The sequence below is a fragment of the Mastigoproctus giganteus genome, chromosome 13, assembly GCF_048544385.1.
Source record: "Mastigoproctus giganteus isolate SK-2022 chromosome 13, ASM4854438v1, whole genome shotgun sequence".
NCBI classification, from domain to species: domain Eukaryota; kingdom Metazoa; phylum Arthropoda; class Arachnida; order Uropygi; family Thelyphonidae; genus Mastigoproctus; species Mastigoproctus giganteus.
In genome coordinates this window covers 40,698,343-40,719,161 of record NC_143587.1, presented here as the reverse complement: position 1 = coordinate 40,719,161, position 20,819 = coordinate 40,698,343, and the positions used below count along the sequence as shown (strand labels likewise).

The 20,819-nt window shown below is 40.6% G+C and overlaps 1 protein-coding gene across 1 annotated transcript in view; it reads left to right on the top strand.

The window, feature by feature from the left end:
- LOC150075985 (prolow-density lipoprotein receptor-related protein 1-like) overlaps window positions 1-20,819 on the top strand; it is a 1,358,636-nt gene that overhangs the window by 872,937 nt on the left and 464,880 nt on the right. Inside the window, 1 exon segment of the mRNA XM_090387555.1 lies at window positions 17,219-17,406. Coding sequence (XP_090243681.1) covers window positions 17,219-17,406 — 188 coding nt within the window.

Here is a 20,819-nt window from a genome sequence, read left to right as displayed (position 1 = left end):
TCATATTATCCAGATTTATGATTTTATTGGTGTTTAGAATTTCATTCAATGTTTATTCCTTAGAAACTTCCCTGATCTTTGTTCATTGCTGTTTAGGATAAAAGAATCTGAGAACTTCTTTGTTAGGTACAGTGCTCAGTTATTGTCCAGCACCATATCCCTTACTAACTTCTTTGTTAGGTATTGTGATCAGTTGTAGTCCAGCACTATTTATCACTAATAGCCTGCACTCAACTATACACATGCCATAAATTCAATGAGCCATGTACCAAGTTCGGTTTCTCATATAGTTGAGCTAATAAAACTTTGCAAATAGGTACTGTCATCTGTGGTTTTCAAATAAACCATTACTTCAAAAATTGGATGTCAGAAACAGAAGATTTTCTTCATTCAACTACAAGTACAAAGGCTGACACAAGTAATTATAGACCTGTTAGTTTAACTTCTGTTCCAGGTAAATTAATGGAGGCACTGGTTAAAGAAGCACTGCAGGATCATCTAGACAAGAATTCAGTTATAGCTCAGACGCAGCATGGTTTTGTTAAGGGCAGGTCTTGCCTGACCAATTTGATTGGATACTATGATGTAGTCACAAAAGAACTGGATGCAGGGAATAACTTTGATATTATATATTTGGATCTTAGAAAGGCTTTTGATACTGTTGCACATGGAAGACTGCTGCACAAATTGGAGCAGTGTGGCATTGGAGGCAAATTGCTGCTATGGATAAGGGGATGGTTGAGTGGCAGAAGACAGAGAGTGGTAATCAATGGACACTGCTCAACGTGGACTAATGTTATTAGTGGAGTTCCTCAAGGTTCAGTGTTGGGTCCATTGTTGTTTTCGGTGTTTATGAATGATATTGATGATGGGATATCAAGTTTAATGTCTAAGTTTGCAGATGATACAAAGGTTGGCAGGGTCGTTAAGGACACTACTGACGCTATGCTGCTGCAACAGGATCTGGAAAGGTTGAACAGATGGGCTGAGAGGTGGCAAATGAAGTTTAACATTGACAAATGTAAAGTACTACATATGGGTAACAGTAACCCCAGAGCAATGTATCAACTCTGTGGTACTACACTGACAGTGGTGGAGAATGAAAAGGACCTGGGGGTAATTGTGCAGGCAGATATGAAGTTCTCTGAGCAGTGCAGACGAGCTGCAAGAGTAGCTCATGGTGTCTTGTCAATGATATACAGGAATTTTTCTAGCAGGGATAAGGAGGTGATTATTCCCTTGTATAAGGCAATGGTTAGGCCACATCTTGAGTACTGTATACAGGTCTGGAGGCCTCATTTCAAGAAGGATGTAGAGCTGCTGGAACGGGTACAGAGAAGGGCAACAAGATTAGTAAATGGAACAAAGGGTTGCTCTTACGAAGAAAGGCTTAAGTTTTGCAAATTACAGAGTGTGGAGACTAGGCACCGGCGAGGTGATCTGATAGAGGTGTGTAAGGCTTTGAATGGTTTGAGCATGCTCAATGCCAATGGGATTCTTCATCTTTCTCAGAATAATCACCTCAGAGGGCATAAATTCAAATTGAGGAAGGACGGATGTCGGATAGATGTGCGGAAATTTGCCTTTGGCCAGCGGGTGGTTGGTTGGTGGAACCGACTTCCATCACTTGTTGTTGAAGTTGATAGCCTAAACAAATTTAAAGCTCAACTGGACAGGTATTTCGAACGAACGGAGGGGTGAAATGGGAGAGGGTTTTTTTTTTTTTTTTTTTTGGCTGATGCTGAATAAGCTTGCTTTCTTGCATCATATGCCTCTACTAATGCTAATGCTAATGCTAATGCTAAAGTATATCACGAGTCCAAAGATTTGCTCTGTAGCCAAGCACAAATAATTGACAAAGGCAGGTCAGGCAAGTTTCAGTTTTATTCCTACTAAAATGATTTATCATGTGACAGCATCAGATGTATATGAAAATTGTGAATTTGGTATTGAAGATTCTAAAAATGTTTCATCTGATGAAATTAGATGTAATGTTTTCAGAACATTATAAGTTCCGATTCTGACACAGAAATCGAACATCTACAAAGAAGAAGCGGATGGAAACAAACAAATTAAATGGCATAAGGATGAATTCTTTCCAAAAATATATAAGATTGATGACTGTAATTTAGAAATTAGCATGGCAGTATTTTCTGATGACTGTAATAATTTCAAAAAAAGTTTACCTTTTCAGAAAATATTTGCAGAAGTTGCAAAATTAGTAGGTGAAAAGACAAATGCATATGCTATTAGCATAACTGAAAATATGACGAAATATTTTACACTCATTATGAGAGTGGAAAGCAACGTTTGTTTCAGAAATTTATTGTTATGCTTATGGTCCATAATAAGAAGCTGTCTCTAAAAGAATTCTCGTCAAATAATTGGTTTTTGAAATTCCTATCTTTCTCTGAGATAGTTTCTTCTCTTTATTTTAGACTGTTACTTTTAATCTTAATGACAAACACGAAAAACGTGATTATATGCACAAGATAAGATCTGTGCTGAATATTCTAAGAAGAAATTTTTGGATCACTTTTTATCCATTTCAAAATTTATGCATCAGTGAGAACCTACTTCTGTTCGAAGGATGATTTGGGATAAAACAATAAGTCGGCACAAAACAACAACAATAGATTTGATATAAAAACAATTTGTTTTAAGTGATGTAAAGATTGGATACATCCTTGACCTAATTGTTTACTCTAAAAGTGGGGAGGTGGTGCTTATAAGCACAGTGCATATAAGCACCCATGGGGGCCAAATTGTTTACAATGTATCAACAACTGAAGTACCTGTAAATGCAAATTAGCATTAGCAATAGTTGAGCCATATGATGCAAGAAATCAAGCTTATATAGCATCAGCCAAAACAAAAACAAAAAAACCTTCCCACTTCCCCATCAGTTACTACAAATGTTCGTCTAGTTCAGCCTTAAATTTATTTGAGCTATCAGCTTCCACAACAACAGATAGATGTCTGATCCAGCAATCAACTACCCACTGGCTAAAGGCAAACTTCTACACATCTATTCTACAACTCTTTCCTCAATTTGAATCTATGCCCCGTCCGGTTCTTAATCTGAGCAAGCGGAAGTATTCCATCAGCATTGCACCTGCTCAAATCAATCAAGGCCTTCTTTCACATAAATCAGTCCGATCACCTTGCAGGTGTCTAGTCTCCACATGCTGAGGTAAGAGCACCCCTTTGTTCCTCTCACCAACCTTGTTCCCTTCTCTGTACTCGTTCTAGCAACTCCACATCCTTTCTAAAATGAGGCCTCCAGACCTGTATGCAGTACTCAAGGTGTGATCTGACCATTGCATTATACAAATGGATAATCACCTCCTTGTCTCTGCTAGCAAAACTCCATGACCTGCTCTGGCAGCCCATCTCCACTGCTCAGAGAACTTCATATCTGACTGCACAATTACCCCAGGTCTTTTTCATTCTCTACCCCCCCCCCCCCTCAGTGTAGTACCACGCAGTTGGTACATTTTTCTTGGGTTACTGCTACCCATAGGCAGTACTTTGTATTTGTCAATGTTAAACTTCAATTGCCACTTATCAGCCGATCTGCCTAACGTTTCTAGATCCTGTTGCAGTAGCATACTGTCTTTACTGTCATTAACAACTCTGCCAACCTTTCTATCATCTGCAGACTTGTACATTAAGTCTGATATACCTTCATCAATATCATTGATAAATACACAAAACAACAATGGATCCAGCACCGAATCCTAGGGAACTCCACTAATAACATTTATCCACGTAAGGCAGTGTCCATTTATTACCACTCTCTACCGTCTCCCACTCAGCCATCCTAACAAACTCATGCTGTGTCCGAACTATTACTACAGTGTTGTCTAGATGGTCCCGCATCACTTCTTTAACCAATTACTCCATTATTTTCCCCAGAACAGAAGTTAAACTAACAGGTCTATAATTATTTGTGTCACCCTTTGAACCCCCGTTGTGAATTGGGGATACATTTGCACATCTCCAGTCCATGGGGACCTCCCCTGACTCTAAGGATTATGGCTAAGGGTTTGCTAACTTCCCTCGCTGCCTCCTACAGTATAACTGGATAGATTCCAGTTATATTGAAGGTCCCATGTGCCTCTTTTACGTTTAACTTCAATAATTTCTCCTCCACTTTGCTCTCTGTTATTACAAAATCATTTAGCTTCCTGTTAGAGTTTGATAAACTTCTGTCCTCCCTTTCCTTACAGAATTCCTCATGAGTGAATGTAGATGCAAAATACTCATTCAGTTTGTCAGCTATAACTGAGCAGGATCATCAGCAGTCAAACCACCAATATCAAGTGGACCAATCTGATTCATCCCCTTCCTTCTAGAGTTTACATAAATAAAGAAGTCTTTGTTGTTTTTCTTAGCATCCTTTGCCAAGGATTTCTTGCAGTCAACCTTCGCTTGCCTAACCTCCTTTGTGACTTGATTACACTCTAGCTTATATCTGCCATAGTCTTCTGTGTCAACTGATAATTTATAACCCCGGGGGCTCACATCTGGTGAGTATGGGCTTGGCACACCCAGGGTCCTGAGCTGGATATCATCATTCTTCCCATTCTTGGTGATTCCCTTCTACTTTTGACTCTCTCTCTCTCTCTCTCTCTCTCTCTCTCTCTCTCTCTCTCTCTCTCTCTCTCTCTCAGGGCTACTCGGGAACTTTTTTTTTCCTGGTGCAGCATAAGCCTCAGGCTTCCTTGCATCATATGGATAATAATAATAATAATAATAATAATATGTATCCCACACATTTTTCTTCTCTTCCACGAGCTTCATTAGTTCATCTGACATCCATTTAGGCCTAAATCTTGAACAGTATTACTTAGTTGGTATGAAAAGCCTAGTAGCTTCCAAGAATAATTCCTTGAAGTCTTCCCATTTAGAATTTGCTTTTTAGACATCATCAGTTTATCCCACTGAATAAAATTTAAGTACTGTCTGAGACCACTGACACCTGTACGAAAACAAAAACTCTTCCCTTTACCCTTGATGGTAGTTACATCTTTAAGTAAATCCCACATCAGTACACTGTGATCACTGTCATCTAGTGGTTTCTTTATCTGCAAATTCTTAATGCATGAATAATAACTGCTGATAATTAGATCAAGCATTTTACCCTCTGGGTGCCCCTCAAACACCTTACTGTAGAAAACAGTCCTCCAATAAATCCACAAAATTCTTGCTAGCTTGCATGTGACCAACCCACAAGTTCCAGTCGATATCTGGAAAGTTAAAATCACCCATTACAAGACGTTCTGATTTACTGGCCCACTCTAATTCTCTTCACAATTGTTCGTTGAACTCATCAGAGTCGTTAGGCCTATATGCACGCTCCTATGCACCTTCCTACTCTCATTTTTGCTTTCCCTGTCCTTATGTCATACCAAACTGACTCAGCATTGCACTGCCCACCCATATCAACTGCATGCACTTCCTTAGATTTTATGTGTTTCATAACTAACAGAATAACCCCTACTCCCTCCCTACCCTGTCAATCCTTTCTGTGCACCTTGTACTCCCCAAATTCCAATTCTGCACTGCTTATATCTGTGTGACACCGTGTCTCCGATATCCCAACAATATCTGCTTTTGATGTCTTGATCAGCACTTCAAATTCATCAAATTTATTGACTATACGAGAAAGTACATGCAAGTATACATGCACCTGTTCTCACCCTTAGTTACCCTAACACACCCCATCTATTTACTTGTTCCATGAAGACTACCAACAGCTCTTGAAATCCCCAGCAACCTTCTCTTGGCTACTGCTCATTACAAAAAAATAATAAAGCGAGATAGATGCTAGAAATTGGTTAAGCCGAAAGAGGTTTTATTCATTTTATGCTTTGAATTTGGACATTTTTAACCTTTGGTGGCCTTGTTTGGGCTGTTCACTGGCAGTACAGGTAGAGTGGGGGGAGATAAAGACTGAGTAGAAAAGTCACTAAAATGGGGATGGAATAGAGAAGGCAACCCCAGCACATAACAGTGGAGCAAGCCCAATGCCCACCAGGAAGAGGAAGAGAGGGGTTGTGGGTGAAAGGAGGGGACAACAGGACTGCTGTCTCCCCCCCAGGAGGAGGTAAGAAAGCTGGCTAGGCAAGGGCACCAGGCTCAGCTCACCAAATGGCTTTAGCAGCAGTGCTGCAGTTGTCAAATCTTGTGGTCCAGTCTCAGAAGAGAACCAGGGAACAGAAGGTCGTTTATGGGACACTTGTTCTGTCCAAGCTATCTCCAGTTACTAGATTCCAGCATTAGGTTAATCATCTTAAGTCAAGTTTGAAGTAGAGCTGCAAGTGTGTACTTAGTGATTGGTCCCGAGTGGTGAGTCCCGTCCAGTATGAGTATGACAATTCACGTTATTATTGTTGATGTATTGTTATTCCATTTTGTGGGCATTTGTCTCAGTAGAAGGATCGATCCGCATGGGTCCAGACGAGAAGAGTTGCTAAATCGTGCTGTCTTTTATCTATGTTTCGGTCTGTTTACTAGAGCAATGGTTCCATTTTGATGGTCAGTGAGATGTTAGTGCCCCAGTAACTATGTGGAGTAGACCTGCATTTGATCAGGCAGAGGCGGAAGTGTTTTTCGCCTTGTAAATAAGCCCTGTGCAAACTTGGAGAAAACCTGAGAGGTTTGGTCATCTTCCAGAAGAAGAAGATACTCTCGGTTCTCTCAATTGAATTGAAGTTGAGTAAAAGTTTCCTCTGAAGTCATCATAAAGAGTACAGTCATGTAGGTGGTGTTCCCAGTTCTCCTGGTTGCCACAGATGCATAATGGGTTATTTGCAATTCTCAGGAGAGTGAGTTTGCTTCTGATAGCTCCATATCTGGCGAGAAGTACAGGGGAGAACCAGGTTGGTGCTTTTGTGTAAACTTTCATCACTCCTGGAATGAATTTCCAGATTATTTCACCTTTGTGGGATGGTCCACCTAGATTGCCAAAGTTGTATTAGGTATGTTGTCAACCTTGTCTTCTCAGCTCGGTGATTGTTCAGGGGGTCCGTGGTGTAATCATAGCATGTTGCTGGTTTCCCTCTGCTGAGTTGATAGAGCATGCTGGTGCATGCCACCTCGAGATCAAAGGTAGGCACCAGTGAGAACCTGTAGTGTGTGCATGCCGACAGTATTACAGGCATGCGTCAGGGTGAAGAGTATTGAGCAGTGAATGGCATCCAGCTTGCTTTGGTTTATAGCATAGGTGATGACCAGGATAAAAACTGCTTTGTAGAACAGTGAGAGAATTCGTCTTTTCAGTCCCCAATCCCTCCGAGTCACTCTGGTGACCATCATAGTATAATTCCTAATTTTTCGCTGTAGGTAGTTGAAGTGAGAAAGGTATGCCAGGTTCTTATCAAGGATAACACCAAGAAATTTGAGTTGGGTGATGAATTTGATAGTCTTACCTTGTATCCAGATTTGCGGTGGTCTCCTTGGATCTAGGTGTCCTTGATCAGGCCAGATTGTGTTTTAACTGGTGGGGTGGTGCATGTGTATCCATTCCTGTAGGGTTGCAAGAGCCGCTTTGCAGTGGTTTCCAGTTGCACCTGAGAATTGGCTGCAAAGATTAGGGTCAGATCATCAGCTTAGGCCAGAATTTTATTTTTGCCGAGGCCTATATTTAAGAGCTCATCAAGGACAGTTCCAAAGCAGGGAATCCCAGGTCAGATCCCTGTTGAACCCACTTGCCAAGGGTGCCTCCATAGCTATGTGGGAAGGAGCAGCAGTGCGTAGCACACGCTTCTTGATTAGATCGGGGTTCCAGCCCATCACCACCAAATACGGAGGATGCGGAAAGGTCAGGGAATGACCACCGCATATTCCCGGAGCAATATGGCCTTAGTTGCTAATGCTCTTAAAAACCAAATAACAACAACCCGCTTGCCAACCGTGCATAAAGGTGTCTGGATGATGATCGCTCTGTTGGAGAGAGTTTCCAGTAACCCTATACAGGTTGCCAGGGGGGGGTCAGCATGTCAGCATGTCTGAGCCTGCAGAGGACCCTCGGCCACCAAATGGTGTTGATCGCCCTGTAAAATCAATCAATACTTCCAGTAGATACTTGCAGTCACAGCTATGAGCCGTTTTTAGCAATGCATTCAAGTGCATCCATTGTGGATTTACCCAGTCTAAAGCCAAATTGATTTTCTGCTGGTAGCTGGGCTGCATTATAGCGTCCATTGATTCCCTGCCTGAGGAGTTTCTCATAGACCTTGATCAAGACTTAGAGGAGAGCAATAGGCCTGTAGGATTCTGGATGGTTCGGTTGTTTGGTCGGATTTTTAAGTATCAGTTTGATGCTTGCCATTTTCCAATGGCAAGCATTGGCTGGTGGCTAGGTTCTCCTTGCACATTGGAAGGCGCAGCTTCTGTAGTTTACCACTCTTTTTAGGGCTTGTAGTTCCCTGGACCACAAAGGGACACCCTCCTGGGAGGGGATTTTTCTTTTGGATAGCTGCATCCGCATCTTGTTTAATTGCATTTGTGATTATGCAGTGATGGTGGTCGGGATCCAGTGCTTCCAGGTTTTCATTCCATTCTTCGCTGGTAAGAATGGTCTTCCTGAAGCACTCCCAGTTTGCCTTCTCCACGGCATAGTGGAGAAGGCAAACTGGGAGTGCTTCAGGAAGAATTTCCTTTGTCTGTCACTAGGGGTGAGATTTATTGATCTTTCCATTTTGAAGGTGATGGGCTGAGGTGGTCCAACTTGATAGTGTGATACATGGGTCATGTCCAGAGTGGCTTCCCAGAGTGTGGTTGAGAAAGTCGGCAGGGAGTTTGGCTTGTTAATGACTTGTTAAATCCAGGAAAATTAATGGAGGCACTGGTTAAAGACGCACTGCAGGATCATTTAGACAAGACTTCAGTTATAGCTCAGACACAGCATGGTTTTGTTAAGGGGAAGTCTTGCCTGACCAACTTGATTGGATACTATGATGCAGTCACAAAAGAACTGGATGCAGGGAATAACTTTGATATTATATACTTGGATCTTAGAAAGGCTTTTGATACTGTTGCACATGGAAGACTGCTACACAAATTGGAGCAGTGTGACATTGGAGGCAAATTGCTGCTATGGATAAAGGGGTGGTTGAGGGGGAGAAGACAGAGAGTGGTAATCAATGGACACTGCTCATCGTGGACTGATGTTATTAGTGGAGTCCCTCAGGGCTCAGTGTTGGGTCCATTATTGTTTTCTGTATTTATAAATGATATTGATGATGGTATATCGGGATTAATGTCCAAGTTTGCAGACGATACAAAGGTTGGCAGGGTTGTCAAGGACACTACTGACACTATGCTGCTGCAACAGGATCTGGAAAGGTTGAGCAGATGGGCTGAGAGGTGGCAAATGAAGTTTAACATTGACAAATGTAAAGTACTACACATGGGAAACAGCAACCCCAGAGCAACGTATCAACTCTGTGGTACAACACTGACAGTGGTAGAGAATGAAAGGGACTTGGGGGTGGTTGTGCAGGCAGATATGAAGTTCTCTGAGCAGTGCAGACGGGCTGCAAGAGTAGCTCATGGAGTATTGTCAATGATATACAGGAATTTTTCCAGCAGGGATAAGGAGGTGATTATTCCATTGTATAAGGCGATGGTCAGGCCACACCTAGAGTACTGTATACAGGTCTGGAGGCCTCATTTCAAGAAGGATGTAGAGCTGCTGGAACGAGTACAGAGAAGGGCAACAAGATTAGTGAATGGAACAAAGGGGTGCTCTTACGAAGAAAGGCTTAAGTTTTGCAAATTACAGTGTCTGGAGACTAGGCACCAGCGAGGTGATCTGATAGAGGTGTATAAAGCCTTGAATGGTTTAAGCATGCTCAATGCTGATGGGATTCTTCCTCTAGCTCAGAATAATCACCTGAGAGGGCATAAATTCAAATTGAGGAAAGACAGATGTAGGATAGACGTGAGGAAATTTGCCTTTAGCCAGCGGGTGGTTGGTTGGTGGAACAGACTTCCATCCCTTGTGGTGGAGGTTGATAGCCTAAATAAGTTTAAGGCTCAGCTGGACAGGTATTTTGAACGAACAGAGGGGTGAAGTGGAAGTGGTTTTTTTTTTTTTTTTTTGGCTGATGCTGCATAAGCTTGCTTTCTTGCATCAAATGCCTCTACTAATGCTAATGCTAATGACTTCAATTCGAATGCTCATCAGGAAATCCCCGAGTAGCTGGCCATTGTTGGTTTCTCTACGGTCAGGAGACTCTCTGTACCACATGGGGGGGGGGGTGGCCTTTTGAGTATGAAAAGGGCCAAAAAAGTGAGGAACCAAGCTGAGAACAAAGGAAGGAAGTCAATGAAAAGATTGATAATACGACAGAAGAAGGGGAAAAGGTTTCAAGCAATAAATGAATTGGCAGATCCAATTAAGCAAATAAGAGTTGAAATTGTACTTAGAGGATTTCCTCCATAACCAAAATAACATCTGCAATTAGACTGCAGATTGGTAACTGTTGGACGGTCTTAGAGCAAAGGGTGATAGAACTGAACACAGAAAATAGTGTGCTAAGATCTATGATAGACAATGTAACTGAGGAAAGGAATAACTACAAAGAAATGAACACCCTAAGTTACGCCTAGGTAGCAAGGGCAAGTAAAACAGAAAATACCCAACCTAAGCAATCTAACAAACCTAAGGAAATATCCAGGACTAAGGAAACCAATATAGAGATATTAAAAGCAAACCAGACAGTGACTACAAGACTAGTGAGGTAGTCAGAGAAGCTGTTGTGACTCAACTGAAAACCCCACCTAAAGGAGATCAGAATAAGCAGTATATGAGGAAAGTGAGAGAAAGTGAGGTGCTACTGGAAGTAACAAACAAAAAAGACTTGAAAAAGTAGAAACTAACCCTGAAATCTAAAAAATTGGTTTAAAACCAGAGAAACTGAAGGGAAAGAACCGACATTTTCTACTATTTGATATCATACAATATACTCCTGAGAAGGAATTAATGGTAGATATATATTATACAAATTTCCAAGAAATATGTCAAGATCTACGATGACAATGAAGAGCTTATACTAGATCATAAATTGAATTACTACGACAATGAAGAGCTCGTTATTGTCATAGAGCGCTCATTCTTAAATTGTATGAATCTGATTTCGACATTCGCAAAACGATTATTATTATAATTAGCGATACGGTGCAAGGAAGCCTGAGGCTTTTGCTGCACCAGCAAAAAAAAAAAATTCTGAGTTACCCCTGAGAGAGAGAGAGAGAAAGAGTCAGAAATTGAAGGGAATCACCAAGAAAGAAGAATGATGATATCCAGCTCAGGACCCTGGGTGTACCAAGCCCATACTCACCAGATGTGAGCCCCTGTGGGTGTAGAGAAACTAATATAAAACGAAACCGAAAGTATGATAAGACAGTGAAAGTGTACGATACCTGGAATATTTCAAGAAATGCAAAGTGAAAATGAGCTGGTAGGAAGTCTTATTACTCATGACACTTTTTGTGAACCTCCTTTGTGAATTAGGGAGACATTTGCACATCCCCAGACAATAGGAACCTTCCCTGAATTCAAAGATTTTCTAATAATTATGGCTAAGGGTTTGCCTAGCTCCTTTAATATAATTGGATAGATCCCATTTCCTCTGGTGCTCTTTATGTTCAGTTTCAACAATATGTAAGCTGATTTATCAGGGTCAGCGACAACGTTAACCCTGATAAAGCATGTGGTAATGACTTGCATAGCCTTGTAACGCAAGTTCGAGAAGAACACCCCCCTTTGAAACTTTTACAGTCATCCGAACAGCAAGATGAATGAAGAAAAGCTCGCTACGCTCAACCGACTCAGCACAATTGCAAAGAAACACGAAAACTTGATAAACAAGGACTTCTGCAACTTAATGAGAATGGCCAATGACAAGCAAAAGATTCTACTCATACGTGAAATTTAAAGTCTGTTATCTCCCAATCGCGAACTGATTCAAATATTCTTGACCGGCCGAGCTGATTTCAGAAACACATTTATGATTCTTCTCTTGATGGAAATATACAACCACTTCACTGAAGTAATGTAATGGCATGTAATGTAATGATCTTGGATATGATCAGAGCTGGTTTATGCCAGCTTTCAGCACATCCAAGATCACTGACCTCAATATATCCATTTCTCTGGTTACCAAAAGGTTTCTGCCACAAGTCGCACTGGTTAGCCCAAAACTACCTAAGTGGTATGCCTCGTATCATAAACATTTTTCTGCAACCAGCTGGTTTATGCCAGGTCTGAGCACATCCAAGATCACCTCCCATGATCCTTAGCACGATCTCCTCTCCTGACTCTATTTTTTTTGTAATGAAATGGAAATAACGTCATTTTCACGCCGCAAAATTGTGACAAATTGATCTTACTACCATTTTTAGACCTATAACATACTCCTACTCCCATTTTCCCTTTCCCAGTGTTTAGGTCACACCAAACAGACTCAACATTGCACTGTCCACCCATTTCAACTGGATGCACTTCCTTAGATTTTGTGTGTTTCTTAACTAACTACATAACCCCCTCCTCCCTTCCTACCATGTCTGTCCTTTCTGTACATATTGTAGGTGCCTCCATAGCCAGGTGGGCAGGAGCAGCAGTGCATAGCACATGCTTCTTGATTAGACCGGGGTTCGAGCCCGTGACCACCAAATACGGAGGATGCGGAAAGGTCAGGGAATGACCACCACATATCCCGGAGCAATATGGCCTTAGTTGCTAATGCTCCTAAAAACCAAACAAACAAACTGTACATATTGTACGTACTCCCCAAATTCCAATTCTGCACTGCTGCGTAATTCTGCACAATCTGTGTGACAACATGTCTCTGATATCCCAACAATATCTGTTTTTGATGTCTTGATCAGCACTTCAAATTCATCAGTTTTATTTACTATACTTCTAGCATAAGTATACATGCTAGTATACATGCACTTGTTCTTATCTTAGTTACCCTAATACAACCCATGTATTTACTTGTTCCATGATGACTCCAAGCAGCTCTTGAAGTCCCCAGCAACTTGCTCTCTAGGCTGCTGCTCATTACAGTAGATGCAGTATAAGAATCACTTTCACCTCTGCCTGCGGCTACCGTTAAAATCTTTTTGTCTGTGAATCCCTTCAATCTAACAGTTTTCCTTTTCCAACCCACCTAACACTGCCTCAATAGCATCAGCAAATATTCTTTCACCCTTTCTATTTAAGTGTATCCCATTCCTGTAGAAGCAGTCTCTCCTGTTAGCAAGCACAGACTACATTGAAAAAATTCAACCTGTGAGCCTTGCACAATCTCTCCAGGGACAAATTGATTGACAAGGCTCTCATCATATACTCCCTCCTATCGTGTCTTGGCAGAATTGTGGACACTTTCAAATTTAACCCTAACTCGCACCCTTTTTTTCAGCATTGACCTGTACTTGTTAAGTAAATCTGCAGATCTCTTACTCTTAAGGTCATTAGTGCCAACGTTGACAAGGCTCTCATCACTGGTGTTGATGATGTTGTAGAGGTGTATAAGGTGGATGCCCTCGAAGGATAGATCCTTCGAGGGCAGCCCCCTCCCCTTCAAGCTCTCATATAGGCCCACAACAACACTGAGTTGTCCCCTGATTTTTTTCAACAGGTACAGGTCACGGTTGAAAAAAAGCCGTGAATTAGGGTTGAATTTGAAAGTGTCTGCAATTCTGCCCAGACACAATAGGAGGGAGTATATGATGAGAGCCCTGTCGATCAATTCGGCCCTGGAAAGATTGTGCAAGGCTCAAGGAGGTAGAATTTTTTCAGCCTGGTCTGTACTTGTTAACAGGAGAGACTGCTTCTACAGGGATGGGATGGGATACACTTAAATAGAAAGGGTGCAAGAATGTTTGCTGATGCTATCGAGGCAGTGTTAGGTGGGTCGGAAAACTGCTAGATTCGGGGGAAACAAGGACTAAAGATTAACAGTAGCCACTGGCAGAGGTGAAAGTGATTCTTGAACTGCTTCTATTGGAATGAGCAGCAGCCTGGAAAATAAGATGCAGGATATTTCAGAGACTGCTGGGAATCATTGGGGTACAAGTAAACACATGGGTTGTGTTAGGGTAGCTAAGAAAAAGAACAGGTGCATGTACCAATGCTAGGAGTTTAGTAAATAAATTTGATGAGTTTGAGGTATTGCTCAAAACATCAAAGGCAGATATTGTTGGGATTTCAGAGACGTGGTGTCACACAGATATAAGGAATGCAGAACTGGAATTTGGGGAGTACAATGTCTACAGAAAGGATAGACAGGATAGGAAGGGAGGAGGGGTTATGCTATTAGTTAAAAAATACATAAAATCCAAGGAAGTGAAGCCAGTTGACATCACTGGACAGTGCAGTGTCGAGTCAGTTTGGTGTGACATAAGCATTAGGAGATCAAAATTGAGAGTAGGAGTGTGCTATAGGCCTAATGACTCTGATGAGTATAATAAGAAACTGTACAGGGAAATAGAGTGGGCCAGTAAATCAGAGAGTCTTATAATGGGGGATTTTAATTTCCCAGATATTGACTGGAATTTGGGGGTTGTTCACTCACACACTAGCAAAGCTTTTGTGGATTTATTGGATGATTGTTTTCTACATCAGCATGTTCGAAAGGCAACTAGAGTGAGTAATACTCTAGATTTGATTAGCAGTAGTGATTCTTCATGCATTAAGAATCTGCAGATAAAGGAACCACTAGGAGGCAGTGATCACAGTGTGCTGAACTGGGATTTACTCAAAGATGTAACTACCATTAGGGGTAAAGGGAAGGGTTATTGCTTTCGTAAAGGCGACTACGATGGACTGAGACAGTATTTAAATTCTATACAGTGGGACCAAATGATGATGTTACCAAAAGCAAATTCAAAATGGGAAGCATTCAAAGAACTTATCTTGGAAGCTACTAGGGTTTACATACCAAATAAGAAGTATTGTTCAAGGTTTAGGCCTAAATGGATATCAGATGAACTAATGAGACATATGGCAGAGAAGAAAAATGCATGGGATACATACAAATGAAAATGGGACAAAAACGCCTATGATAGATACAAGTTGATCTGTAACCAAGTTACAAAGGAGGTTAGGCAGGCGAAGGCAGATTACGAGAAATCTTTGGCAAGGGATGCAAAGAAAAACAGCAGAGTTCTTTACTTATGTAAACTCTAGAAGGAAGGAGATGAATCAGATTGGTCTACTTGATATCGATGGGTCAACTGTTGATGATCCTGTTCGGGTAGCTAACAAACTAAACAAATATTTTGCATCGACATTCACACATGAGGAGTTATTCAGCGAGGGGAATGCCAGAGGTGTATTCAACTCTAGCAGTAAGCTAAAGAATCTTGTAATAACTAAGAGTTAAGTGGAGGAGAAATTGTTGAAGATAAGCACAAGAAAAGTACCTGGGGTGGATGGGATCTATCCAGTTATATTAAAGGAGGCAGCAAAGGAAATAAGCAAACCCTTAGCCATAATTATGAGAGCCTCCTTAGACTCAGGGGGGTACCCATGGACCGGAGATGTGCAAATGTGACTCTAATTCACAAAGGAGGATCAAAGGCTGACACAAGTAATTATAGACCTGTGAATTTAACTTCTGTTCCCGGAAAATTAATGAAGGCACTGGTTAAAGAAGCACTGCAGGATCATCTAGACAAGAATTCAGTTATAGCTCAGACGCAGCATGTTTTTGTTAAGGGCAGGTCTTGCCTGACCAATTTGATTGGATACTATGATGTAGTCACAAAAGAACTGGATGCAGGGAATAACTTTGATATTATATATTTGGATCTTAGAAAGGCTTTTAATACTGTTGCACATGGAAGACTGCTGCACAAATTGGAGCAGTGTGGCATTGGAGGCAAATTGCTGCTATGGATAAGGGGATGGTTGAGTGGCAGAAGACAGAGAGTGGTAATCAATGGACACTGCTCAACGTGGACTAATGTTATTAGTGGAGTTCCTCAGGGTTCAGTGTTGGGTCCGTTGTTGTTTTCGGTATTTATGAATGATATTGATGATGGGATATTAAGTTTAATGTCTAAGTTTGCAGATGATACAAAGGTTGGCAGGGTTGTGAAGGACACTACTGACGCTATGCTGCTGCAACAGGATCTGGAAAGCTTGAACAGATGGGCTGAGAGGTGGCAAATGAAGTTTAACATTGACAAATGTAAAGTACTACATATGGGAAACAGTAACCCCAGAGCAACATATCAACTCTGTGGTACTACATTCACAGACCTGGGGGTTATTATGCAAGCAGATATGAAGTTCTCTGAGCAGTGCAGACAGGCTGCAAGAGTAGCTCATGGTGTATTGTCAATGATATATAGGAATTTTTCTAGCAGGGATAAGGAGGTGATTATTCCCTTGTATAAGGCAATGGTCAGGCCACACCTAGAGTACTGTATACAAGCCTGGAGGCCTCATTTCAAGAAGGATGTAGAGCTGCTGGAACGAGTACAGAGAAGGACAACAAGATTAGTGAATGGAACAAAGGGGTGCTCTTACCAAGAAAGACTTAAGTTTTGCAAATTACAGTGTCTGGAGACTAGGCACCAGCGAGGTGATCTGATAGAGGTGTATAAAGCCTTGAATGGTTTAAGCATGCTCAGTGCTGATGGGATTCTTCCTCTTGCTCAGAATAATCACCTGAGAGGGCATAAATTCAAATTGAGGAAAGACAGATGTAGGATAGACGTGCGGAAATTTGCCTTTAGCCAGTGGGGGGTTGGTTGGTGGAACAGACTTCCATCCCTTGTCGTGGAAGTTGATAGCCTAAATAAGTTTAAGGCTCAGCTGGACAGGTATTTCGAACGAACAGAGGTGTGAAGTGGAAGTGGTTATTTTTTGTTTATTTATTTTATTTTATTTTATTTATTTTATTTTTTTTTTGGCTGATGCTGCATAAGCTTGCTTTCTTGCATCAAATGCCTCTACTAATGCTAATGCTAATCGGTACCAATCGGTTATCCACCTATTAGTAGTATTATTTTATCCCTGAATTAAAAACAGAGTAAATGCTTTTCCACAATCCTATAGCAAGACTTTTGGTCATACTTATGGCCATTTTTTACTCTTTTATATAATATGTATGATATGCTTAATTTTTATATTTTATAAATAAATATTATGAAAATATGAGCTCTTAATCTGTTTACTATATTCTCTAAGGTTCTTCATTCGGGAACTGTTCAAAGCCCAGATGGTTTAGCTGTTGATTGGATAGGAAGAAACTTATACTGGTGTGATAAGGGTAAAGATACCATTGAGGTATCAAAGTTAGATGGTCATTTTAGAAAAGTTCTTATCAGAGAAAATCTGCAGGAACCACGTGCTATTGCCCTTGATCCATATGAAGGGTGAGTGTATTCCCCTTATTTTTACTTATGTGTTTATTATTCTATCGTGTTCATTAGATAGATTGATACCAATTTTGATTGTAATGTTATGTCATACAATATTATTATTATTATGGTGGAAGAAAAAAAAAAAAATCCTGTGTTACCCTGAGAGAGAGAGAGAGAGAGAGAGAGAAGGGAATTACCAAGAAAGCAGGAGAGAGAAGAATGATGATATGGTAAATAATACATTATCTATAACAGATAATAACTGGACAGTTGGCCTTTTTTAGTTTTTTTTTTAACTATATAAGTTTATAAACCAAGGTTTGTTTAAAAAAATCATTGCCTGCATCTCTCATGTGTAGCCTTTTCTGACTCCACTATGAGTTCCCTTGAAGAAGACTGAAAACAAATCCTGTTAAAAAAAAAAAAAAAACTATTCGAATCCCAGATGGTTTAGCTGTTGATTGAATAAAAAGAAATTTATACTGGTGTGATAAGGATAAAGATAGTATTAAGATATCAAAGCTAGATGGTCATTTTAAAAACTTCTTAAAAAGAAATGTTGGTATGTCATAAAAAAACTATTTTTACTTAATAAACCTTAGTTTAAAAAAAAGAAAGACATTCTTACTCGTATCGAAAACTAAATTAAGTAAATTAACACATCTATACCATGTGTTAGTATTAATGCAAAACTGTAAAATTATTATGATTAAAAGGTGCTGTTGCATCCTATATTACATTAACATTATATAATAGTAAATTAAAAATAAATTTTAAAATAAAAAAACTAATAACGAGTACTAACACTTACCATGAGAAGTGCAAAAGCACAAATTCTTGCTTGAAATGGCACTACTGACCTGTATCACAAAGTAAAGAACTGTACTCGTGCACAGACCAAGGATGAATATGAAAACACTCGCCACCTTTTCTAGAAAATTTCAAATTAAAATGTTGTCTCTACCGTTCTCCCAACTTCACTAATCACTTGGAACTCTTTGACTTCCTCTCTCTGCAACTTGGCTTTTTCCAGTCCAAATTTCCTAACAATGAGGTAATTTTCCTTGGTGATTTTAATGTTCACAACTCCAGCTGGCTTCCGTTTTCTAGTTACACCGACCCTAGCTGGTCGAGATGCTGAAGCTTTTGCAGTTACTAATGACCTTGCACAGATTGTTCATTTACCTACAAGAATACCGGACAATCCTAACCATACAGCCAACACCTTGATCTTTTCCTCTCAAACAACCCTTCTAAGTACTTAGTTAAAGTGTTGGGTCCTTTAGGCACATCAGATCACAACTTGATTGTCTCTTCTCCAATGGAGCCTTTATCTCATGGCAATTCCCAACCTCGTGTTGTTTGGTATTACAAGAATGCAAAATGGAATGACCTGCGAGATTTCTTTTCTTCTTTTCCTTGGTCAGACTTCTGATGTCAACGTTTGCTCAGATTGTGTCAGTGAAATTATTCTTGTAGGAATGGAATCCTTTATTCCTCACTCCACTTTAAAATCTCGTCCTTTATCTCAACCTTGGTTTTCCAATAAATGTGCTAAGGCTATTCAAGAGAAGAACGTTGCATATCGCAATTGGCAGGTTTCTAATTCTTCAGTTTTATTTTCTGCCTACACCAAAGCTCGCAACAATTGTAAAGCAGTTATTAATCAGTCCAAACTAGATTTTGAACAGGCAAAGAGTAGAAAACTTGTTTCTTGCCCTAATTGTAGCCAAGAATTCTGGTCTCTTGGTAAGCTATTGGCCGCAACTTTTGCCCATCTCTGCTCTCACCTCTGTCCAAACCAGATGGTTCTGTTGTCACTTCAGCCAAGGATAAAGCTGACCTGCTGGCATCCCATTTTTCTTCCAACTCATGTATTAATGATCTTGGTAAAACAACTCCCACCATTCCCAACACACACCATTCAATGCCTCCTATGCTCTTCCGTCAGGCGCCTCCGTAGCCAGGTGGGAAGGAGCAGCAGTGCATAGCACACGCTTCTTGATTAGACCGGGGTTCGAGCCCGTCACCACCAAATACGGAGAATGCGGAAAGGTCAGGGAATGACCACCGCATATCCCGGAGCAATATGGCCTTAGTTGCTAATGCTCCTAAAAATCAAATAACAAATAACAAACAAGCTCTTCCGTCAAAAAGATGTCAGGAGGATTTTGACAAATGTTGATGCTAAGAAAGCTCCAGGTCCTTATGGTATTTCTCCTCTTGTTCTCAAAACAGTATTTCTTTGTTGCCTTTTTTCACGTTTTATTCCAAAGGTGTTTTTCCTTCTGCTTGGAAATTTTCTCGTATCCAGACAGTTCCTAAAAAGGGTGACAAATCCCTCCCATCCAATTATCGTCCCATTGCAATTACTTCTACTCTTTCTAAAGTAATGGAGAAATCATTTAACCACCAACTCTTAAACTACCTAGAAACCTTCCGTCTGATCAACGATCGCCAGTATGGATTCCATCAGCTTCGATCCACTGGTGATATTCTGGCTTATGTTTCCCATTTATGGACTAATTCAATGGAAAAGTTCAGTGAAATACAAGCAGTTGCTCTTCACATCTCAAAGGCTTTCGATTGTGTTTGGCATAAAGGTCTTCTAAACAAGCTTCCATCTTATGGTTTGCAAACTGTTTTTAGTAATTGGTTATCCAGTTTTCTCTCTGATCGTTCACTGAGGGTGATGGTAGATGGCTCTCTGTCTTCTAACTTCTCCACTAATGCTGGTGGCCTCCAAGGTATAGTTCTTTCCCCCCACTCTTTTCCTCTTGTATATTAATGACCTTCTTCCATTGACTGGAAATCCTATCCGTAGTTTTGCCGATGATAGCACATTGCATTCCACTTTCCATTTCGAGAAACCCTGCCTTGCTCAATCAGCTTCAACTTCTCGAATATCTGTTACCAATTCCTTAAATGCTGATCGCCAGGTAATTCTCCAGTGTGGCAAAGACAACCTGTTGAATTCAATCCTTCTAAAACTCAGTCTTGTCTTATATCTCGCAAAAAGGATTCTTCTGCTCCTTTGCTTTGGTGACACTCCGATTTCTAGGCAAGTTGATATATCTCTTTTGTGGGATTACCCTAACTTCTAATCTCTCTTCGCACAAGCACATTACAAATATTGCTTCCTCTGCATCTAAAAAAACATGGATTTTCTCTTTTGCTCTCGGCAGCTGTTCACTCTGTACAAATCACAAATCCGCCCTACCATGTAATATTGTTCCCACATCTGGGGCGGCACCTCCAAAACTTCTCTCAGGCTTCTAGATTCCTTTCAGAAGAGGGCAGTTAGGTTAATTAATGACTCCTCTCTAACAGACTCTCTCTCTTCACTGTCTCATAGACGTACTGTTTCTGCTGCATGCCTTTTCTACAGATACTTCCATGGGCACTGTTCTTCTGAATTGGCTTCT